Below are 25,612 nucleotides of genomic sequence, written 5' to 3' on the forward strand. Positions count from 1 at the left end.
ACAGGTGAGTTCTCACTTCTTAGGCAACACTTCTTCTTCTTCTTCTTCTTCTTCTTCTTCTTCTTCTTCTTCTTCTTCTTCTTCTTTTTCTTTTTTTGTTTTTTTTGGGTTTTACGGTTAACATTGTTAACTTGCTAAAGTTGTCGCCGTTGCAGTACGTCAATACCACAACACCATGACCATCTTCTATCTTCTTTATCTCTGACGACCTTCTCCGGCACAGTAGTCTACATTGAGTTGACTGAGTTATCCACTTCCCTAGCTCTCACCAGTGACATACTTCTCCCAATCGAAACCAAAGGTGAGTTCTCACTTCTCAACCGATGCTTAATACTTCTTCCTCTGTTCCTTCACTTCCCAGAATCTCTCACCTCCAGTCGAAGGTAAGCGAAGTCACCCCCTCTTTCTCCGACTTGTTTTTTTTCCGGTTTTTTTCCCTTGTGAAGCGGTCTTAATCTAGTCGGTGGAAGTTGTAGGTTGCTCCAGCACTGTCTGCTTCTCAGGTGACATCAGTTTTTTTCCTTCTCTCTCTTCTTCTTCTCCTCCTCTAATCTCTAATTCTAAATACATAATCTTAAATAGTTAAGTAGTGTATAAGTAGTAGATTGTGTGCTTAGTTCTTCAGGTTTTGCCAATCGTGCTTCGATGTTAAAACTGAGAACAAATGGTTTCTGTTCAAGTGTAGCATATAGACATTTTGAGCAATTTTCATTCTGCAAGATCTTAAGTCTATGGCTTTATAGTTTTTCAGGCTTCATATTATAGTATTGTCATTCAATTATGCATTCAATATGAGGTACACTGTTATATGGTACATGCTTTTTCTCTTTCTCCTTTTGGGTGTGTTATCAATTTTTATTCTGAATCAGGAGGTACTTACTCAAGTTGGCTTGAGTGGGAAAGATGCAGTGTTGCAGAGTGCAGATTTGAAGTTTGATTTGTGACTTTGATGTTGCTATGTTTGAAGTTAATGACTATGTTCATTTTTCAATCTTATATATTGATTATATGAATGAACTTTTCATTAAGTTTGCAAAATGTTTTGTGCTTAAATACTAGGAATTTTATGTAACTTTTGATATTTGGATCAAATATCAAAAATTAACACTAGAATGCTCTGACCGCTTAGTCGTCGCTTTAGTACCTTAGAAACCCTCCATCGCCTTGGTCGCTTTGCCATTTTGACAACCTTAACTAGATTACCTCCAACAAAGGTACAGTAACCTGAAATTAATTTCCTATCAGGAGATCCAGCCTAGTTTGCATCAGTGTATGCTTCTATCCTTAGATTATCAGTGGGTGACAAAAGTATTCCTTTTTCAAAAATTCCCTTCAAATATTGCAGTTTTCTGGTAACAACCTTTATATGAGCTAAATATAGATCATGCATGAATGAACTGGCACATTATCCCCATGGCATAAGCAATGTCTAGCCTAGTGTGGGACAAGTAAATAAGCTTCCCTACCAGCCTTTGATATCTTCTTTTGTCCACTAGTTCTCCCTCTTTTTCTTTAAGTTTAGCTCTAGCCTCAATAGGGATATCAACTGCTTTACACCCCAACATTCTCACTTCTGATAATAAATCTAGGACATACTTCCTTTGGGATAGGTATATACCCTTCTTTAATCAAGCCACCTCAACCTTAGGAAGTACTATAACTTCCCTAGATCTTTAATCTCAAACTCTCTGTCAAAAAAATCCTTCAACCTTTGAATTTCCTCACCATCATTCCCTGTGATAACAATATCGTCCACATAAACAATGAGAAGTGTCATATTGGTCCCTAACTTCTTAACAAACAATGTATGATCAGTATTGCTTTGCTTGTACCTAGTAGAGGTCACTGCCTTTTAGCGGTGTCCAAACCAGCATCTAAAAAATAGTTTTAACCCATAAATTGACCTCTTCAACCGACAAACTTTCCTGCAGTATTGTCATTGGAGAACCATGTAGGATTTTCATATGGACTTCTTCCTCCAACTCCCCATGTAAGAAGACATTCTTTACATCTTGTTGGTGCACGTTCCAGACTTTGTTTATAGCTACAAACAACAAAACTTTGACAGTGTTCAGTTTCGCAACAAAGGCAAAAGTCTCCTCATAATCAATCCCATAGGTCTAGGTAAACCCCTTTGCAACCAGTCTAGCCTTCAACATGTTAACCGATCCATCCATATTTTGTTTAACCACAAACACCCATTTGCAGCCCACAGGTTTCTTTCCTGGAGGAAGTGTAACTAGCTCCCGAGTATCATTTTTCTTCATTGCTTGCATTTCCTCTACTATAGCTATCTTACACCTCTTATCAAGCATAGGCTTTCGCCAACTTTTAGAAACAAAAACAGATGATAGAGAGCATATAAAAGCACGGTAAAAGTCAGACAAAGAGTCGTAAGAAACATATTTAGCTATGGGATGTTGACCACAAGATCTAACTCCTATTCTAACAGCAATAGGAAGATCAGAAGAAGATACCTCAAGGGAAACAATAGAATCTAATTCTAAAAAGCAAGGGCCTAAAGTGGTAGATCCTTTCGTATATGCCCAAGTGTGTCAAAACTTTCTTGTCTTTCACATGAGTGAATTGTTAGTGCATTTTCAAATGTTTGTGATCATCAAAATTAGTGGAGAGCAAAGGGGTCATTTCCCAATAGCCTGTCGTACCTCTCTACTTTATCCATCTTATTTTGATTTAATTGGAAACATCATCTTCTATATCACTTTCTTTGTCAAAGATTGGCCCAAGGTATCTAAAGTACTCACTTTGAGGTAGCTCTGCTCCTCAAGCTTTATTACTTCATCACCTACTATAGTTTGACTTACTATAGTTTGACTGAAGTTATACCTCATATGTTGGTTTCCATTTTGCTTAACTTGTGATTCCAAACTTGGTCTCCATAATTCCAACTCCAAATTGATCCTTGTATAGCTTCATCTATCAAAACTATATCATTAGGAAAAAGCTTACATCACGGCACCTCATCTTGGATTTTCTTGATTGAATCATCCATAATGAGTGCAAACAAGTAAGAGCTTAGAGCTGAACCTTGGTGTAACTCAACTGCAATTAGGAATTCTGATGTGAACTGGATCCAATACTACCCAAAGGAGGCCAAGGAGATTGCCAGTACCCTATGGCCCAGCCATCAACCCATGGAAATTTGGCCAGCATAGGGCATTTTGGTCATTTTGGTCATTTTGTACCCCAAGTCCAACCCAATTTGATTCATCCAAAATCAGAGTCTAGCTGAGAGATCTAATTAGAGAGGGATTCCTCTAGTAGTAGCCCAAATTCTACTGGCAAACTAGTTTACTTTTGTTTTGATGTTTGGTTTTGTTTTAATCAAGTTATTGAAGAGTCCCAGTCAAGTTAGGAGTCCCAATTAGATGAGGGATCCCTTAGTTGTATTCTAATTTCTACAAGGAGTGTAGTCCTACTATTGTTTTGCAATTTGAATCATCCTAGGATGAGATATTGAGAGTCCTTAATAAAGTGAGAATCTTAAGCAAAGTAGATTTCCCAATTTGTTTGAGTTTCTAAGTTGGAGCCCTATCTTAAAAGGGTTTCCTTCATAAATTAGAAGTCCTTATATGTTTGCAGTTTTATTTAGTTTAAGAGTCCTAGTTTGTTTTCTTTCCAATTTGAGTCCTAGTATGAGTCCTTCAATATAAGGCTATAAATATAGCCCCCCACTTGTAATAAATTAGCTTTGATGATTATTGAATAAACTGACATTGACTGAGAATTGATTGAGTCGTGGGCTTCCAAGAGGAGGACTGCAGCTGCTGGTGTTCTTATTTTCTGCTATTATTCAAGCTCCCTCTCCTTTATAAATCCTGAAGACAAACCCTAGATTCTGCTATTATTCAAGATCCCTTAGTTGTATTCCAATTTCTACAAGGAGTGTAGTCCTACTATTGTTTTGCAATTTGAATCATCCTAGGATGAGATATTGAGAGTCCTTAATAAAGTGAGAATCTTAAGCAAAGTAGATTTCCCAATTTGTTTGGGTTTCTAAGTTGGAGCCCCTATCTTAAAAGGGTTTCCTTCTTAAATTAGAAGACCTTATATGTTTGCAGTTTTATTTAGTTTAAGAGTCCTAGTTTGTTTTCTTTCCAATTTGAGTCCTAGTATGAGTCCTTCAATATAAGGCTATAAATATAGCCCCCCACTTGTAATAAATTAGCTTTGATGATTATTGAATAAACTGACATTGACTGAGAATTGATTGAGTCGTGGGCTTCCAAGAGGAGGCCTGCAGCTGCTGGTGTTCTTATTTTCTGCTATTATTCAAGCTCCCTCTCCTTTATAAATCCTGAAGACAAACCCTAGATTTGGGGTTTACATCAAAGTCACTAACCTGGCCCTCTGTAGTTTTGACACTTGTCACCAAACCCTTAATACAAGTCTTTTTATGTGCAATAGTTACTTGATCTTCATCTCTTCAGTTTAATTCCAACTAAAATCTCTAGGTTCTCCCAATTATAGGCTTGTTCTACGTTGATAAAAATCACATGATGGTTCCTTTTGTAAGCTTTGAAGGTTTCCATAAGCAAAGGTAAATAACTTCTATCATGGACCTCATTGGCATAAACCTAAATTGGTTATCTAATACAACAGCTTCTCTTCTTTGGTGAACTTCAATAAAAAAAATTCCCTACAATTTCAAGGTATGGCTCATCAGTTTTATGCCTCTACAGATATTGCAGTTCTGGATATCACCTTTATCCTTATAAACTGGAATCATAGTTATCCTTCCAATCATCAAGCATTTTCTTTGTATAAAATTAAATAGCATGGTCAGCCAAGATACTCCTTGTATTCATAAAATCTTTCATAGTTCAACCCGTATCTTATCTAGTCTTTGTCTTTTACCTTACTTCATCTTTCAAAGTGCCTCTATAACTTCGACTTTATCAACTCATTGTAGATATTCATGGGTCATGATATTTGTTGGCTTCATGACTATTTCTCTTTACCACCAAATCCATCCTATCAATCTAAGTTTCTCTATTTACTAGGTCATAAAAAGATTCAACTCATGTACCCATAATGTCTTCATTTTGTACTATCACTTTGGCATCTTCACTCTTAATTCATCTGACATCGTCCAAATCCCTGCTCTTCCTTTTCCTTAATAAGTTTTTTACAAAGGTCATAATATTTCTCTGCTCTTGCTTATCCACAATCTTCCTAGCTTCTTTTTTAGCCGCATAATGTCTCAATTTATCCTCCATTTCACTAGTCCAAAACTTAAAACAATCTTCCTCAAGCTTAATGACTGATTAGACTTCATTATCCCAGCACCATGTCTAGGGGCCAGGTGCATACCTTTTGAACCCCTAGAACTTCTTTAACAATCTTCTTAATACAAGCTGACATCTGTTATGATGTTATCCACATCTCATTGGTGTTTCCTTAAAATCCCACTTGCCTCGAAGGGCCATTTTATCAGTAAATAATGATAGCATAACTTCTTGTAATCACCCCTATCTTATCTTGGGACAGCCCTATTCTGCCTTCTTACAATGATCATGTCAGGGTACATATCCAAGACTAGCAGTCTATATTTAGTGGTCAAGATCTCTTCAGGCATATAACGCTACAATCTTATATTGAAGTCTGTCAGACCTTGCCAGAGAGAAATCAATTAAACTTGCGTGTGGCCTACTTTTGTAGGTAACCAAGTGTGGTTATTTAAAAAAGTGTTTGTAATGCACTAGTCAAAAGCTATTGTAAAGTACAAATACAAAGATCCCCTCTTCATTCCTCTAATCCTCTCCCAACTATGTATTCTCTGTGAACCTCTTCATAACCTCTACAATCATATGTCCACATGTCCATTAAGGACACCTCCAACGATAAGTTATCTTTCTTACCAAAGACTTGCACTAATCCATCCAAGTGTTCTAAATTGTAACTTCACAATCTCATCCAATCCTGTTTGGGGTGTATACACGCTAACTATGTTGGCAGTGTCATACAATTTTATCTCCAACTCTTTTAACACCCACTGCTTCATTGTTAAGGTCTTTATCGACAACCATGCCTACACCACCCCTCCCACTTTCTTCTTCCAAGTAGTCAAGTACCTTTGTTTGACTTCATGATTACAAAATGATTAATGCTAATAAAAAGTATCTACTCTAACCCACCAGTGGCAAGTAAACTATTCGGATTTGCTCTTTTGAAAAGAAACATAAGAAGACAGAAGGGGCAAAAGATATATCAAAGGTTTTGAGTATGCTACCTGTTAATGATTAAAATGGTCATTCTATATCCCCCGGTCTGAACCGGCGGTTGCACGATCTGACCAGGTTTGCAACCTAACAAGATCCGGCCAGGCGGTTCATGGTAGGACCGACCACACTAAAAAGCCCATCCTGATAGCAGTATGAGATGGCCTCATGAAGGTAGACTCCTACCACCCAACAACTGGAGAAGAGAGTTAGTTAGGTAAAAGGACTCTTCTAAAGAGTTACTCTCCTATAACAACTCATATCAGGGTTATTCCGAATGACTCCATCACCATACACTATATAAACACCTCTGGTAAACACTAGGAGGTAGGTATTCATATTTCGTGTGATCAATTACTTGAATTCTCTATTGAGTAGTTCAGATCATATTATTGGTACTGACTTGTTTGTCGGAGACGTACCTCAACCCCCCAAGGTCGAGCTCGTATCTTGCAGATTCGTGACAAGGAAGGACGAGCGAGATTCCGTATCAACAATTGGCGCCGTCTATGGGAATCGAACCCACGACCACGTGGTTAAACCTACCTCCTAGTGTTTACCAGAGGTGTTTATATAGTGTATGGTGATGGAGTCATATTCGGAATAACCCTGATATGAGTTGTTATAGGAGAGTAACTCTTTAGAAGAGTCCTTTTACCTAACTAACTCTCTTCTCCAGTTGTTGGGTGGTAGGAGTCTACCTTCATGAGGCCATCTCATACTGCTATCAGGATGGGCTTTTTAGTGTGGTCGGTCCTACCATGAACCGCCTGGCCGGATCTTGTTAGGTTGCAAACCTGGTCGGATCGTGCAACCGCCGGTTCAGACCGGGGGATATAGAATGACCATTTTAGTCATTAACATAAGCCCCCTAGTCCATTGTGGTCGAGAACTTTGTGATCGGCTAAAGGGAATATATTTTCTTTTTAGGGGTTGGTCGAACCGACCAATACCCTCTTTCTTGAAATCTGTAACGTCCCACTCATGAGTAGCCGTCAATTTCGCACGACTATCGAAACACGTCCTTCGAAGCTCGTGCGTGACTGACACGTGTCACACTTGTCGCTTCATCATAAATGCCTGTCATTATGATGATGTGAACGTTCATCTCCCACCGTCCACCTATGTGAGATCGTAGCCGTTGGATACAAGTATGACGAGTTGATGGAAAGATTTTTCATCTTCTACTATCCATCTTGGCCGTTAGATAAGGATATGTAGTGATGGTAAGTTTCAATCGTTGATTTTGTATCTGTATCATCCCTTAGATTAGCATCTAAACCCTTATATATATGCATCCCTTCCTTCCTTGTTTCATTCTTCTGCATTTCACTTCGTCTTCTGCATTTCACTTCGTTTCTGCCACTGTGAGCTTTCTCTGTGTTGAGGACGTGTGACTTTGCTGTACTTTCAAGCTTGGGTTTTTTGCTTGGGGGAGCTATATCACTTGTTTTCTTCTTCTTCTTCTTCGTACGATCATCAACAAGTAAGTCCCTAGCACCTTGTCTCTCTGTTTCTTTCTGTTTTTGCAGTAGTTAAAGCTGAGGTTTAAAAGCTTGTGTTTTTTGCTTTCTTTTGTCCCTCTTTTCTTTTGTCTTTGGTACGTTCTTCTTTCTGCTTAGGGTCCTTTGTTTTGGTCCAATAGAGGTCCATGGTCATAGTAAGGAAGGGGTCCTTGTCTTTGAGACGTAGGAGAGACTTAGAAGCAGAGCCCTCTGATGAGCCCGAGCTGTCGTCAGGGCCCGATCAGAGTAATGATGCTAGGACCAAAGAAACCCAGGAAGTTTTATCTGGTCGAGAACCTCCCAGTAATGATGGTGAGGGGGATGTAGAATCCCGTCCACGTGTAGCCCAAAGTGCCCGAGCTCGTTTTAAGGCTGATAGACGACGTTGGAAAGATAGTTTATCCCTAGAAGAGTACACAATTGAGAAGAACAAAGATCTCACTCCCGATCACATAGACTATGATCCATACTCTTCGGGTCCTGGCTTCCTTCCATCATCCATGACCGAAGAGAGGTTAGAGTATCTGCGTAAAAAATACGACATCCCCTCCGATCATATCATTCGTGTCTCGAGCCCTGATGAACGGGCAAATTCTCCAAAGTCTGGAGAATTTGCTCTTTATGAAGATGCGTTAAGGAGTGGATTTCGTCTTCCCGTCCACCCTCTCCTCAGAGAAATTAGTGTCCATTTCGGTATGTGCCCTGGAATGTTCGTACCGAACAGTTGGAGAAATGTCATTTGTTTTTGGGGTTTTTGCCAGGGGAAGAAGGTTAATGTCCGACCATCTCTAGCTCTTTTCCTTCATTTTTGCCAGGGGAACTGAATGAAAGATGTCATAAACAAGCAAAGATTTCGGAAACCATAGAATCTCGAAATCTCTGCTTGTTTATGACATCTTTCATTCAGTTCCGCATATGTTTTTGGCATATCTTGGAGCAGTCGCTCTAGCAATCCTTCATGAGTAATTCCTTGGTATAACGCATGAAAGGCAATTTTCTCGTCCATGCTTTCAATTTGCATGGTAAGATTATTGAATCTTTGAAGGAAACTTCGGATAGATTCCGTTCTACCTTGTTTTATAGCAAACAAAGTATCTTCTCTTTTCTTCAATCCGACTCCTCCCTGGAAGCACAGCACAAAAACTCGTCCTAGTTGATCGAAACTCATAATCGAACCGCTTGGCAATGCCAAGAACCACTCCAATGCGGAACCGGTTAAAGAGGCTGCAAAACTTTGGCACATGGCTGCCTCATTATGCTTATAGATTGACATGGTCGATCTGTAGCGAGTGATGTGATGTTTTGGACATTGTGATCCGTCGAACAGTATGAAAGTTGGGCATTTGAAGCTTTTTGGTATTTCCGCCTCAGAGATAGCTTGGATGAAAGGATCCTCTTTTAGAAAAGCATATAGCTCTTCTTTCTTTGGATCATTTAACTTGTTTACCTTCTCGTCTAATTCTTTGATTTGTTTGCTCAAACGATCTTCCCGCTTGCTCGGTCCGGACTCAACTCTCTTGCTTTTTTGTTCTTTGAGAGGATCGTTGCTACTTCCTCGATCATGATCTTCGTTGATCAAAGGATCTTTATTTGGAATTTCTTTCTCAGATGCCCGGGATTTTTCGCCTACCTTCTCTTTTAACTTTTGTCCTTCTTCCAGAGATGGTCGAGGCGTTCGATCAGGAATGACCAGGTGGTTATTCTTGCTTCCCTCAAATACTTTTTGAGTATTTTTAGGGCCTGCATTAGGGGCAATTATATGACCCACGGCCATCCTGAGTAGTTCATTCAAGGAGGATATTTCCTCTCGAAGCTTTGTTTGTTCCTTCTGGAGTGTCTCAACTTGATTTGCTAATGCTCCATGATTCGGGTGTTCGGGGTTTTTCTCCCCTTGATCGGTATTTTTCTCCACCTGGTCGGTATTTATCTCCACCTGATCGGGAATTACCGATTTTTCAGGTAGAGGAATTCCCTTCGAAGCATCATCCTCTACCTCCTTCTGATTTACCACCTTCACCTTTGATCGCACCATGACTTTTTTGATGTGTTTCTCACTGAGTTTCTAAAAAAGAATTCTGATGTTTTCGCTTGGTCGGCTGAAGACATGCCAGGGATCTACAGGGAGGTGGTTGAGCATAAACTCTGTATTGATCCACAGGCAATTCCGGTTGTTCAGAAAAGAAGAAACTTCGCCATTGAAAAACATGAAGCCATTCGAACTGAAGTGCAAAAGCTAAAACAATCTGGCTTTATAAAACGCAAAGACCACCCGCAATGGCTAGCTAATGTGGTAATGGTCAAAAAAGCAGACGGGAAATGGCGGATGTGTACTGATTACACAAATCTCAACAAAGCCTGCCCAAAGGATCACTATCCACTACCAAGAATCGATCTTCTTATAGATGCAACGGCAGGACACGAAATGCTCAGTTTCATGGATGTATATTCAGGATACAATCAGATCCTTATGCATCCTGAGGACGAAAAGCATACGGCATTCATGACTGATAGGGACAGCTATTACTATAAAGTAATGCCTTTCGGTCTAAAAAATGCGGGAGCAACATACCAAAGAGCGGTAAATAAAATTTTCAAACATCAAATTGGTCGAAATATGGAAGTATATGTGGACGACATGCTGGTGAAAAGCATCTCAAAAGAAAATCATCTAACTGACCTGGCAGAAGTATTCAAAGTACTCCGAAAATACAAGATGAAGCTCAATCCTGAAAAGTGTGCTTTCGGGGTATCTTCCGGTAAATTCCTCGGGTTCATGGTATCCCAAAGAGGAATCGAAGCCAATCCTGAGAAAATCAGGGCAATTTTGGATATGAAAGCACCCAAAACCATCAGAGAAGTCCAATGCCTAACTGGTCGGGTGGCAGCACTGAATAGATTTATTTCTAGATCAGGGGAAAAATGCCTGCCATTCTTCAAAATTTTAAAGCAGGTAGCAGGTCAGAAAGGAAACATCTAGAATGATGAATGCCAGGGAGCATTTGAAGACCTAAAAGACAAACTATCCCGACCACCCTTGCTCGTTATGCCGACCAGAAAGAAGGAGCTACAACTATATTTAGCCGCTTCGTCGGTAGCGGTTAGTGCAGTTCTCGTGCAAGAAGAGGGTAACATACAACAACCTGTCTACTATGTCAGTCATGTCCTAAATGATGCCGAGACTCGCTACCCGAAGTGGACAAACAAGCCCGGCACTCGGTTATAGCGGCGGGAAAACTCCGTCCATATTTCCAATCTCATCCCATTACAGTGATGACGAATTTACCACTCAAAAAAATCCTTCACCGACCAGACCTGGCAGGAAGGATGGTGACATGGGCAGTGGAATTGAGCGAACATCAAATAGAATTCAAACCCTGACCAAGCATCAAAGCTCAATCTCTGGCAGACTTCATTGTTGAAAAACAAGAAACAAATCAGGAAGAGAACGAGCAAGGGGTAGAATCGATCAAAAGATGGACTCTGTTCGTGGACGGATCGAGCAACTCGCAAGGAAGTGGAGCAGGCCTATTAATGAAGAGTCCTGGGGGATTTGAAATAAAATATGCCCTTCGCTTCAAGTTTAAAGCATCCAACAATGAGGCTGAATATGAAGCTATGTTAGCGAGGACTCGGGATGGCAAAAGCTCTAAGCATTCAACATCTAGAAATCGAAGTGATTCACGACTGATTGTAAATCGAGGTGAGGGGAGTTTATGGAGCCAAAGAAAGAAGGATGGAGAAATACCTGAACCTGGTCAACAATTACAAACAGTACTTTAAAGAGCTAGAAATAACTCAAGTACCAAGGGTTGAAAACGACCAGGTTGATTCATTATCTCGCTTGGCTACGGAAGGAATGAATGTCCAAGCACCAGTGATCTACCTTGAAGAACTTGATAGCCCTAGCATAAACAAGGTCGACCACATGCAAATTTCAACCGATGCTGGGGTGGATGGAGCCGATCATACATTATCTTGACAACGACCAGCTCCCGAGAAGACCAAAAAATTGCTCGGGCAATAAGACAAAGAGCAGCCGAGGTTCACCATCGGGACGGTCTATTATACAAAAGATCATTCACTCGACCACTTCTAAGATGTTTGGGACCAGTAGAAGCTACAAATGTGTTAAGAGAAGTTCATGAAGGAACCTGCAGATCTCACGTAGGATCCCGAACACTCTCTAATACAATTATACTCCAAGGATTCTATCGGCCGACCTTAGAAGAAGATGCCAAAGACTTCGTCAAGAAGTGTGACAAGTGCCAGGCACACGCAAAGATCTCCCATACCCCCGCAGTTCCTTTAACATCAACTCTATCCCCAATACCTTTTGCAAGATGGGGAATAGACCTGGTAAGGAAGTTACCTAAAGCATCGGGAGGAAGAGAATACTTGGTAGTGGCAATAGACTACTTTACAAAGTGGGTAGAAGCTGAACCCCTTGCAACTATCAGTACCGAGCAGATGAAGCGTTTTGTCAAGCATAACATATCGTACAGATACGGAGTTCCAAAAATATTAGTAACCGACCATGGAAAACAATTCGAGAATGCAGCATTCTCAACATTCTGTAAAGAACAAGGGATCGAGCATAGATTTTCTTCAGTAGCTTATCCCCAAAGTAACGGCCAGGTTGAGGTTACTAATAGAACCATGCTCGATGGGCTCAAGAAGAGGCTTGACCAGCTGAAAGGGAGATGGGTAGATGAACTACCTAGTGTACTGTGGTCGTACCGAACAACTCCAAGGACGACCACACATTCCGACTAGCATATGGAGCAGAGGCCAGAGTCCCAGTTGAAATCCAAATTGGATCACTTCGAGAAATAGAATTCGAAGAAGAGGCAAACATCGAAGGAATGCGAACCAATCTAGATCTGATTGATGAAGTAAGGGACAAAGCCCAGTTCCGCCTTGAAGAATATCAAAGAAGAATAGCGACATATTATAATGCCAAGGTTCGAGTTGCCAGGCGAACTGGTACTTCGCCGAACAGCTGCTTCAGATCCAACCAATCAAGGAAAGTTATCCCCAAATTGGGAAGGACCATACATAGTCATACGACAAGTCGCTCCCGGAGCATATCATTTACAAGATCCGGAAACGAGCAACAGGATCCCTCGATCCTGGAATTCAAACAATCTCAGGAAATACTATCAATAAAAATAGTGTCTGAGAAAGTCGTGAACATGACAAAATTTTGAGCATTTTATTCCAGTTTTCCTATTTATTTCAGTATGTAGACAACATGGGAGAATCATAATCCCAAGAAGTCAGATTAGTTTTTATATATAAATAAACACATTTCGTACAGATTACTACTCAAACTTCAACAAGACGCTCAAAAAAGACCTGAAAATCTCAGGCAGAAAAAAGACCTAGGCCAAAAAAGACCTGAGATTCCTAGGAAGGCCCTACGAATCTCGAGGCATAAAAGACCTAAGATATTACTTAGGCGGAAAAAGACCTAACATTCCTTAGGCATGAATATTTCGAAAGACATACCAAGTTATCATGCCCGGGAGGTAGGGGTTATGGACGAACAGTTGTTGACGAACACCTATTTAATCCATGACCGAACAAACCTTACTATACCGAACAGCATGGCTTGGGATGATACAAATGCATGACAAGAACGAGCACATATAGACCGAACAAGTACACTTGGAAGAAAATACAAATTGACAAACAAAAATTTACATAGGCAAAATAACCTATGATAAATTATCTATTACAAAATCATCATTGTTTAAAGCTGAACAGCAACAACAGATTGCCCAAAGTAAAAAATAAAACTACTCAGCAATTACATCATCCGAGTTGATTTGCTCGCCAGGCTCGGTGCCCGGCGTGGGACCGGCTTCATCTTCCTCCTCAGGGGCCGGCTCCCAGTCGGAGTCAAGAAAATCCTGAACGGGCACATCCTTGGGCAAACCAAATGATTCTTTCCCCACCGCCCAGGCAGGTCGAGGGATTTTCAAATCATCATATATGGCCGGATCTACGAACTTCTCAAACTTAGACAGATCGAGATCCTTGAACTCCCCAATGATGCTGGAAAAAGCCGCACGCCGACCATACCTGAACCCAGGGGCAGCCACTCTTGCAACAAATTGTTGGCACCCCTTAGTCCGAACCCACCTACGGATGACTTCATGCCATAAATCATTGGAAAGATCAGCAAAGGTGGCCGGAGAAGCTCGAGCAAGTTGATCGGTCAGATCTTTGATAAACTGATCTTTCTCCAACTTCTCCTGCTCGGCAGCGGCAAGACTCAGATCTTTGCTCTCCAAAGATCCCTTGAGAAAGTCAATCTGATGTTCGGCAGACTCAGCCCGAGCATCTAATTTCACCTTCTCACTGGTCAAGCTCTCCGCCTGAAGGCTCAACTCCTTGACCTTGTCCTCCAGCATACGAATGGCAGACAAGTCTCTCCGGGCAACCTCTAAATTTCCAGCCCATGCCTGTGTTAAAGCACAGACCAACCTGAACGGCAAAGGAAGTTAAAAACAAAAGACAATAAATATGGAAGAAGGAAAATCTTGATCGGGAAGAAGATACCTTGTCATCATATCTTGAGTGCCAGAGGAGCCAACACCTAACAAAAATTTCTGGTCGACAGGAAGAGTGACTCCCGGCAACCAATCCTTAGCCACCTCGGTTCCATTCTTTTGATTGCTTAAAACATGTGAGGACGAAGTAAGCGACCAAGAAGGTTTGAGCACGGGAGAAGATACTGTGGCAGCTTCCGAAACAGAGGGTAATACATCCCCCTCAAGTGAGCCGGCCATAAATGACATGGGAGCTTTTTTTTAGCCACCCGAGGAGGCAGATCGGATTCACTTGAGGGCCTCTTTTGGACTACCAGAAACGAAGTCTGCTTCCCTTTAGAGCGATTCCGATCAACCTTGGTCGGAACCCTGTCCTCGGCTTCAGCAACATCTTTTTCGGCAGCCTCGGCAACATTACGATTAAGCCTCACTGCATAAAAACATGTACATACTGTCAATCCCGAACTAGATGACTTGGTCTATAAACCAAAGAAAAGAAGTACCACTCACCGGGAAGGAATCCCCAATGACGCAAAATATTGGGGTATTCCGGACAGTACCCGTGAACGGCAAACATGTTTTTATCTTCGGAGGGAAGATTGCAAATCTTCTCCCTAGCACGCTCCTCGGCCGAAGTCAGCAAAGGAATGTCATTTGATCCCTGAAGGGGTCCTCAGACCCAGTAGATAGGAAAAGAAGGTTTGGAAGGAGGTCGGACAAAAAAGTATTTGGGACGCCACCCTCTGGTGTTGGACGGGAGGGTTCCAGTCCCGACGAAATTACCTTCCCAACCACATTGGGAAGCTGTTCGTTTTGACAAGTAAAACCACCCATCCTGCTCTTGCTTTTTGGTCATAAAAAAATGAAGGAAAAGAGCTAGAGATGGTCGGACATTAACCTTCTTCCCCTGGCAAAAACCCCAAAAACAAATGACATTTCTCCAACTGTTCGGTACGAACATTCCAGGGCACATACCGAAATGGACACTAATTTCTCTGAGGAGAGGGTGGACGGGAAGACGAAATCCACTCCTTAACGCATCTTCATAAAGAGCAAATTCTCCAGACTTTGGAGAATTTGCCCGTTCATCAGGGCTCGAGACACGAATGATATGATCGGAGGGGATGTCGTATTTTTTACGCAGATACTCTAACCTCTCTTCGGTCATGGATGATGGAAGGAAGCCAGGACCCGAAGAGTATGGATCATAGTCTATGTGATCGGGAGTGAGATCTTTGTTCTTCTCAATTGTGTACTCTTCTAGGGATAAACTATCTTTCCAACGTCGTCTATCAGCCTTAAAACGAGCTCGGGCACTTTGGGCTACACGTGGACGGGATTCTACATCCCCCTCACCATCATTACTGGGAGGTTCTCGACCAGATAAAACTTCCTGGGTTTCTTTGGTCCTAGCATCATTACTCTGATCGGGCCCTGACGACAGCTCGGGCTCATCAGAGGGCTCTGCTTCTAAGTCTCTCCTACGTCTCAAAGACAAGGACCCCTTCCTTACTATGACCATGGACCTCTATTGGACTAAAACAAAGGACCCTAAGCAGAAAGAAGAACGTACCAAAGACAAAAGAAAAGAGGGACAAAAGAAAGCAAAAAACACAAGCTTTTAAACCTCAGCTTTAACTACTGCAAAAACAGAAAGAAACAGAGAGACAAGGTGCTAGGGACTTACTTGTTGATGATCGTACGAAGAAGAAGAAGAAGAAAACAAGTGATATAGCTCCCCCAAGCAAAAAACCCAAGCTTGAAAGTACAGCAAAGTCACACGTCCTCAACACAGAGAAAGCTCACAGTGGCAGAAACGAAGTGAAATGCAGAAGACGAAGTGAAATGCAGAAGAATGAAACAAGGAAGGAAGGGATGCATATATATAAGGGTTTAGATGCTAATCTAAGGGATGATACAGATACAAAATCAACGATTGAAACTTACCATCACTACATATCCTTATCTAACGGCCAAGATGGATAGTAGAAGATGAAAAATCTTTCCATCAACTCGTCATACTTGTATCCAACGGCTACGATCTCACATAGGTGGACGGTGGGAGATGAACGTTCACATCATCATAATGACAGGCATTTATGATGAAGCGACAAGTGTGACACGTGTCAGTCACGCACGAGCTTCGAAGGACGTGTTTCGATAGTCGTGCGAAATTGACGGCTACTCATGAGTGGGACGTTACAGATTTCAAGAAAGAGGGTATTGGTCGGTTCGACCAACCCCTAAAAAGAAAATATATTCCCTTTAGCCGATCACAAAGTTCTCGACCACAATGGACTAGGGGGCTTATGTTAATGACTAAAATGGTCATTCTATATCCCCCGGTCTGAACCGGCGGTTGCACGATCCGACCAGGTTTGCAACCTAACAAGATCCGGCCAGGCGGTTCATGGTAGGACCGACCACACTAAAAAGCCCATCCTGATAGCAGTATGAGATGGCCTCATGAAGGTAGACTCCTACCACCCAACAACTGGAGAAGAGAGTTAGTTAGGTAAAAGGACTCTTCTAAAGAGTTACTCTCCTATAACAACTCATATCAGGGTTATTCCGAATATGACTCCATCACCATACACTATATAAACACCTCTGGTAAACACTAGGAGGTAGGTATTCATATTTCGTGTGATCAATTACTTGAATTCTCTATTGAGTAGTTGAGATCATATTATTGGTACTGACTTGTTCGTCGGAGACGTACCTCGACCCCCCAAGGTCGAGCTCGTATCTTGCAGGTTCGTGACAGGGAAGGACGAGCGAGATTCCGTGTCAACACTACCTATCCACCAATACATATCATATCCTTAGGGCCTGTTTGGTTACTTGAGTCTGGAGATTTCAAAAATCTAGAGATTTCAAATTTATGGAGTCATGGTTCATAAAATTAACTGTTTGGTTTGCCTGAATCTTTGGAATGAAATCTATAGATTCCTCCTAAAAAACATCTATGGAGTCATGGTTCAAATATTTACTGCTTTTATAGTAGGGGTGAAATCTCTGGATTTCACCTCATACCCATAAATCCCTAAACTCACGTTTTTAGTATAAAAAGGTGAATCCCTAAATTTCATGAATTCAAGGATTCACACAACCAAATGGATATAAATCTCCCATTTGTGAATCCAGAGAAGCAAGTATGTATTATTGACCCAATGCAGTCAATACCTGTCAACTCATTTATCACATCTTTTATAAACTAAAGAACTCTATCCATGATTACAAAATACTTGCCTACAGCTCCTGTAAGGCTCTTAACACATATTTTTTAGGCCAAACCAACATGATTCCTTGCTTCTACTGGCAAAAATTACTTTAGTAATATTGCTTTCATCATCATGAAGAGATTAAATAGACTGTGATCAAGGATCAAAAACAGAATTTGAGATGAAAAACATTAGCAAAACATTAAATTGTTTGCTCAAATATTAATTTTTATTGTCACACTTTTGTAATGGATCACTATATTTGTGATCAAACAGTTGGAAGCTAACGAATGTCAGGAACGAGGAAAATGATGGAAATGGAAAACTCAAGATAGAGGAGAAGAAAAGAATACGGTGAACTGTTTCATGTCTTTTCACAACACTTCCACATATATTGCTCACTTAACAAGGAAGAGAAATGACATCTTCACCACCCTTCAACCACCCCCCCCCCCAAAAAAAATAATAACGTTAAGAAAGCAGATGGAGGTTAAAAGGTAAAAAGCAAAAACATATTACATCAAATTACAAAGGAATGACCTTGAAGACATAAACCACCTTTTCTTCTCCAGTCCCTTCTCCCATTCCATATGGGAGAAAGCCACCTCATCCATCTGGCCCCACTCTCGCTGATCCTTTGGGTTCCGCAAGGATTGGTCTTGGCTTCTAAGATCCTTTTTTGGCACATTTGTTTGTGATATGGTTGGTATGTTGGTTTTGGTGCTACAATCTCTCAGGTAGGAGCGAAATCTTCAGAGATAGACCTCTAACTCCAGAGAGAAATCTTAGGAGATGGGCCTCCAACAACCCCAGGTCTATTGATTTAATTTGGCAACCCATCTGTTTTGATGTCTCTGCTAGACTCCAGTAGTCCCCCCCCCCCCCCCCCAAAAAAAAAAAAAACCAAGTTCTGGATACCCTAAGGAATTGGCTACAATCAAAATAAGGTTACATGTTCTTAACACACCAACACAAGTGCACCCATATAGTCCCAATAGTATATTGTCAATAATATCGCAAAAGGTGAATCACTGTTCATCTTCTTGACTCATAAGCTCCTAACAACCCATTCTAGTGATTAAAAACTATTATATACTGCTAATTTATGATGTATGACACAGAAAGAACATCAATTTTGCATGTACACTTGTGTATGGTATGCATCTGCCTGATACCTATCCGAAACCAGCTCTCCAATATGTTCACAGATACCTAATACTTCACACCTCTTTTATCCACAAAGAATAGATGCAGTTTTATATCTCTAATCTAGGATCAAGCAGTACATGCCATTCCCAATTGCCTTCTGGTAAAAACATGGCCTATACAAATCTGGCTAACAATAATACCTGATCATAGGCATGAGAAGCTTTGTCGAAGCGTCTACGGGCCTCCTACAGCACACAAGGTCCAATAATTGGATAAGTTAAACAAGATCAAAGTTGTCAGGCATTAGAATACAGCGCATTAAAAAAGGAGGTCAAACTTATGTAGTATTTCATGCAAACCTAAGTTATCCAAACCAAAGATTCTTTCTTCCAAACATTTTAAGTCATCCACCAATTAAAATATTTCTTCTTCTAACATGAAAAGTTAGCCTATATATCTCAAAACTTTATTGGAAAGAAAAAAAAAGAAAAAAAAAAAGCTTGACGCAACATACTTCATAGCACACATTCAGAATGAAATCTCATTCTCCACCTAGTTTGTGTAATCCTACTAACCCATATGTGATCTCTTCCCAGAGTTTTTGTGGGTGGGTGGGTTGGGGGGGGGGGGAGATAATAGCGAGGTCTTGTCAACGATCTCTGAATCCATGCAACTTAGCCTTGAAACGTAGTGATGGATCTCAGTGTGATTCACACCCATATGTCCAAGTAACTAATCCATTTATTCTGTTCAGACTTCAGACAAACTCATTTTGCAAAGCATCACATCTGGCAGCTGAGTGTTTCCATATATATCTTTAAACACACTCATGCATGCACGAAGAAAAGACAATTAGGGCGATGAATTTTCTTAATGTATTTAATTCCATGCAACCATTTTATTGGGATGATTTCAATTTTCAATGGCTCAGGGATGAAGTTCTTCAAGTTACAGGCCAGGTTTTTCAGATTGAATGAATGGAGATCATTGAACAGCTTTCTTCTGCATTATGATCCTTCAGAAATTTAGTAGTCCTAAAACCAAAAACAGACTGTATTAGCTCAGCTACAACATAAGCTGTTCCACTCAGATATGAATCTTTCTTAGCAGAAGAAACTACTATATCTAGGACTCAAAACGACTTTTTCTGTGATTTGTACGTCCTCTTGGTTTAATTCCCAAATCTTCAAAAAATGATTTCAATATTTGACACTATATCTTGTTTATAAGAATTCTAGAATTATGGATTCCCACCCTTACAAGAGTTTTAACCTCTTCTTCAGCCTAGAACAATTCCCGTACCCTTGGTCCCCTTCAGTTTGGTTTAAAGGTTACATCCCTAGACATGCCTTCACTGTTTGGAGAACCTAAACCAATGCCTTCCCAGCTAATTTTTTCTCATTTGATTTCACACCCCTGCTAACCCTAACTATATACTTAGCTGGAATGGTGCAGAAGATGTGGATCACCTTCTTTATCTATCCCTTCTCCCACTTGTTCTGAAAGGAAGTCATTTCCTCAATTTGTCCCTGCTCTAGACAACCCTGTACTTTTGTTCACGACTGGTTAATGATTTTGAGATCCTTCTCTACCTCCATTTGTGATCTCATTGTAAAGCTGGTGGTTTGGGGTTGTAGATTCTCACTTATAATGGCAGCACAACCTTTGGTGATGGACCTCCAACTCTAGGTTCTTGACTCAACTGAAAAGCCACCTATTTTGATGTCTCCTCTAGAATTCAGTTGTTACCCCATCCCCCTATTTTGGAAACCACAACGATTAGTCACATTGTTGTTAGCTGCACTTAGGCTCCTCTCTGCAGCCTCCCCCCACTAGCAGATTGTAGGTTGCTGCTCCTCTTCCCCCACTCCTTCCTCTTGCCCCTCTTTATATTCTTCTCCCTGTTTCCTCCCCTTTTAGGGTTTTGGTAGCAATACTTTATTCATCCAACGAAAAAAAGGGACTCAAACGATATCCTGCAGTATTCATGTCATAATAAACTCCTAGTTTTCTTCAATTTGACACTAGATTCTCCTCTCAACATATGCAACAACAAGATTTCAGAATTTTCCCAACTAAATGGGAAGACTACTTGGATCCTTACCCTGTAATCACCTCTATTCAAGGTTATACTCGATAGTTGATACAAAGCCTAAGCTAAGCATGTTTTACCTCAACACTTATCCTTGAGTCATTTTAGTTATGCACTGGCTCTTTTAGTTCCTTTAATCTGAACAAATCACTCCTCAGTGGTTACTGCTTAGAGCACCCACACTCATGCCACCTTGAACGGCATCCTTGGAGCCTATTATGTATCCAAGCTACCTTCCACTCTCCAAATTCAGCTGTGATCTGCTCATTCCTCTTTTTCTTTCTTTCTTTCTTTCTTTCTTTTTTCACTCCTAGCTTTGCCACATCTATCTCAACATCCTAATCTAACATCTTCATCTCCATTACATTCAGTTTATTTCATGATGCTTCTTAACTATCCCAACATTCCTCACCATACATCATAGCCAGTCATATGACTATCAAAATGAAAGTTTCGTTTTAAGTTTTAAAGGAATGCCTTGGATTATTCATTACCCCTTTACTATCAGTGAAAAGTTATTGCCTCTTAAGTAGGGATATTTGTGATCATGCCCTTTGCCAAGTCATGTAGTTGGTGGGCTCTCCAATAATTTGGGGCTTTTTCCCCTTCTCCTGATTGTGCTCTTTCTTTTTGGTGGTTGGTTCACACAGTTGTATTTGACAGATAAAGGTCTACTGCAGTTTGTTGGAGTGCTTTCCCATCACTTCTTCAGGCCCTTTGTTTGAAAGGGCAGGATCAGTTCGTTTATTATGCCCCCAATGAGATCCCACCATGGCGGGGTCCAAGCTTGTATATTGGATACATCATTTCCATTCAATTTCTTCTTTTATGCATAGAGTTTTATTATTTCTTGCACCCACACATTTTTCCAAAAGAAATTATAATATGCTATCAAAGCTTTACCCCCACACCCCAACCCCTCCCCCCCCCCCCCAAAAAAAAAAAAAGAGCTAATCAATATGAGCCATTTATCTGTGGATTGGCCATCACTCGCAAAGAATCCACAGACAACTCCAGAGAGTGTTCTAGAGATCAGTGGATCTGGTGTAGGACGATAAGACCAAAAAATAAACTGCTTAAACAAAAGAAGAAATGACAAGGAATTACCTTTACACCATGTAGATCAACAGACATAAATTGCGTCAAACGATCACTTAGCATATGTTCTACCTGCAATATAAACAGATGCCTCTCATACCTATGGCAGAACTTTCAAAATGAAATGCACATATTAAAATAAGAGAATATTTCTCTAACACCTTGACCATTATCAGAATTTGTGTCTTGATTAAGAAACCTGTTAACTCTTAAAAGTTTTTGATAAGCATGCATTTACCATTATTTATTTGACTTAATTCCCCATACTTATTTAATTAAAGAGAGCTAATTGAGTATTTTTGTGTATTTTTCAGGAATAAGGAGATTTTGGATATTAGAGATAATATGGAGTAAAGTTGGCAAATATATTAGATATTGGTGGATTTTAAATCATGTCATTCAATCTTGCTGCCCAAGAAATCATGAAAAGTGAGATCTTAGCCAAATTGGAAATAGGTGGAGGTCTAAGGAACAAAATTGGTAATAAATCTGAAAATCGGGTAAACAGACCTACCTTCAGTATTTTGGGCGTATCTCTCTCGTATGAGCTTGGATTTCTATGATTCAAGATGCTATGAAACGATATTGAAAATATCTACAACTTTCCAGTTTTGAGTTTTTCCAAATTCCGAAAGAATAAAGGTCAAATCGACGGGTAAAGAGAGGGGATTCATTGTGTGCGGGAGACATAAAAGAGAAGCCAACCACAGAAAAGAGGACGGCGAATGCGGCTCTCATCTCTCTCATTGCTGAAGAAGAAGACCACATCTCTCTCTCTCTCCCTATGTTTCATCTTTATTTTTCTTATGAACTTTGTAATAATGAGTAGCTAGTTCCTTTGCTTTGGGATGTAGATGAACCATGCTTATTTCATTAAGTTGATTGTTCTATATCTTCTAGTTGATTGTGTTTGAGTTTGGCCAAAATGTTCTATAACTCAACGAACTAAGCGTGCCAAGCTTCCGCGAAGGACGATAGTCTTGCGAAGATAGGGCATATCTAGGAAGACCATTCCTAATTTACTTTGAAGTGTAGAGTTATATCGGTTAGGGAAAAGCATTGGGGATTCGAAATCCCAAAGATCTTCACATATTCACAGTTAACGTTTTACATTAGTTAATAGATTTAGTTTAAATTTAGTTTTGTTAAATTCAATCTTAGTAACTTAGCCTTTTAGTTCCTCATAGTTCGACCCCGTATTTTCTGCTTGCTAGATTAGTATAGGATTTTATTTTTGATTGGTTAGCGACACGATCAGTTTTATGGTAGAACATTTAATCTAGTCAGTCGCATTATTTTTTTACAAGGTTTAACTGCCATCCTCCATTGCGTAGTTGTCAAGGAGATCCCATGAAATCATGGCACCAAATTATGTCCAAGGAAACAACATGCCCAGTTTGATGAAAGGAAACCACATTCGAAGCCTTAGCATTGCCTGGTGAGAATTGCACGTCTTGTATCAGTTGTTTAGTACTTCACGAAGTTATGTTAATGTATGCTTGTTTTGTATTTTATGAATATGCTTGTTTTATATTCTATGCTTTATTTATCATATGCCAGTTTTTTTACATTAGGTATTTACTAGCATAGTCATACCAAGTATATGGCCTCTAATTCATCTAAGAAATTTAAATTCACCCAAAAGAACTATATGGCTTCTATGCAGTAACATCATTATATATAATTAACTTTGCTGTATTATATATACCAAATGCCTATTTGGGCACCTTGCTGCTCAGGCTGTAATACCCACGTTTAGAATGGAATAAGCATCTTCTTATTGGGCTTTTATCATAAAAAAGTGCACCGTAACCCAATGTTTTTAAAGCATTTGAACTAAATAGAGGTCACGGTTCGAAACCCCCCAGGTGAAATCATGTACTATTCTATTATCATTATAAACATTACATTTAGTTTGACTAAAACAAGCTAGGAATTGTGATGAACGTGGAAGGTATTAAGAGAGTTTCAGAAAAATAGGATGGGGAAGTTAAAGAAAAGATAAATATACAAGGGGTGAGGGAGCCCAACCCGCAAAATAATAAGAAAATAAGGAGAGAGAAAAGGAGAGAAGGAAAGCGAAGACGAAGATGAGATAGGAGAAGAGCGGTTTGAGGACAAGCTTTGATCCAACAGGCTGCGTTTTCTCCTTCCCTTTTTGATTTTATTACTTGAGACCTTAGTATTCTCAACTTGTTTGGGGATTCTCCAATCAAATTGGGTAGACCTAACTAATGATTGTTCCTTAATCTCTTTGGGATGATGGATGAATCCCATGGTAGGAAAACTTTATGATCTCTAGTTTCAGCCCATGACGAAGATGGAAATCATAAAGGGAGTATATGACAATCCTAGGAGTGATCCTATTCCTAGGTGACCATAGGAAGGATTTAATAGAATTATTCTTCTTCTAATTATTTTATTTCATAAAAATTTTGACATTGGCAAAGAAAAATTTTCCATATCCTTATAAAGTTAGAGTTATATCTTTTGTCAATATGGACTGATTCTGCTGAATCGTGGGAGAATAGTTGTATGTCCTAGTGCATACAGAATTTTGAAATCAAACTTCTTGTTGGAGTAGATGACTCATAAATGAAAAACCATACCAAATTTAAGACCATTATGACCTTGTCTAATAGGGTAATAAAATACTAGAATTCAGATTAACAGACTAGAATTGCATTTCAAACCCGAATTTTGTAAAAATCAAATCTGAAGTTCTGTACGAAATTTTAGTCTAAAATTGTTAGGGTAGGGTCAGAATTAAATCTATATCCCGTAATAAATCATTCAAGGGAAATTTTCAGTGCCAACCCCTGAGTTTCCCCCTAAAATTAATGAAACCCCCTGCTGTTAGGAAATCAAAGTTAAGTACTGATGTAAGCAAGTTGAACTTTTTACAAAGACAATAACACCCTTGATGAAAAAATTTACTCTCAACTTTTCTCTACTATCTGCAACCACTCCTCTTCTTCCTTCTTGCATCTTCATGATTACTATTCTCGGATAAATATTTTTTTGTTTTCCCCTGCTTTTCCATCTTCTTCCTTGGAATGTAGGGAGAATATTGGAAATGCATAAATAAAAACTAACCGAGATTAACGGTGTTAGTAATAGGGGTTCTAAATGATAAATAGGATAACTCGGGGTGTGTCATTAGTATTAGGGGGTAACTCGGGATGGCGCTGAAAATTTCCCATTGTTCAAAAATGTTAAAATTTTAGGAGTAGATACTGGAGTCATCTCCATACTATTATACTATATATAGAAACAGAATGCATCTCGATGTTAAAGTTTAGGGGATCTCAAGCCCAATCTGGGACTGGAGTTGATTCTAAATCTGGTCCTTTCAGGGGTGTTAGTTCTAGAATCTAGCTTAAATGAAATTAAATTTAGATCATTAAACTGAGTTCCCATATTTTATGAGTTCAGCACGCCGAACAGGGAAAGTCTGTGAACCGAAACTGTGAAATAGTTCTCCACCACAAAGTATGCGCATAAGCTCCCCTGCTTTTAGGGTTTGTTTCTCAGCCTTAAGGGTTTCTTTAGTTTATTGATAGTATCTTATTAGTTCCAAAGACCAGTGATTGTGAGGTCGTATCAGGTGCCTGAAACCTGACACAGTCGCTATAAGTAAGTGGGATTAATTTTGTTTTACAAAATTATAAATGAGTATGCGCATTCATGCATCATTATTTATATTTGATTAGTATTCATCCTTGTTCAAGTATATTATTACACTAGT

At 39.9% G+C, this 25,612-nt stretch overlaps 1 protein-coding gene across 3 annotated transcripts in view; it reads right to left on the bottom strand.

Moving 5' to 3' along the window:
* LOC149000985 (ADP-ribosylation factor GTPase-activating protein AGD4-like) overlaps positions 1-25,612 on the bottom strand; it is a 78,981-nt gene that overhangs the window by 45,377 nt on the left and 7,992 nt on the right. For all 3 annotated transcript variants that reach the window (XM_089140089.1, XM_089140086.1, XM_089140088.1), the window contains 2 exons: positions 21,874-21,936; positions 18,875-18,919 (listed from right to left, as the gene is read on the bottom strand). In XM_089140089.1, the coding sequence (XP_088996215.1) occupies positions 18,875-18,919; positions 21,874-21,936 (108 nt within the window). The remainder of the gene's footprint in view (positions 1-18,874; positions 18,920-21,873; positions 21,937-25,612) is intronic.

This window comes from Hakea prostrata, chromosome 11, assembly GCF_041222555.1.
Source record: "Hakea prostrata isolate BN-2017 chromosome 11, UWA_Hpros_2, whole genome shotgun sequence".
NCBI classification, from domain to species: domain Eukaryota; kingdom Viridiplantae; phylum Streptophyta; class Magnoliopsida; order Proteales; family Proteaceae; genus Hakea; species Hakea prostrata.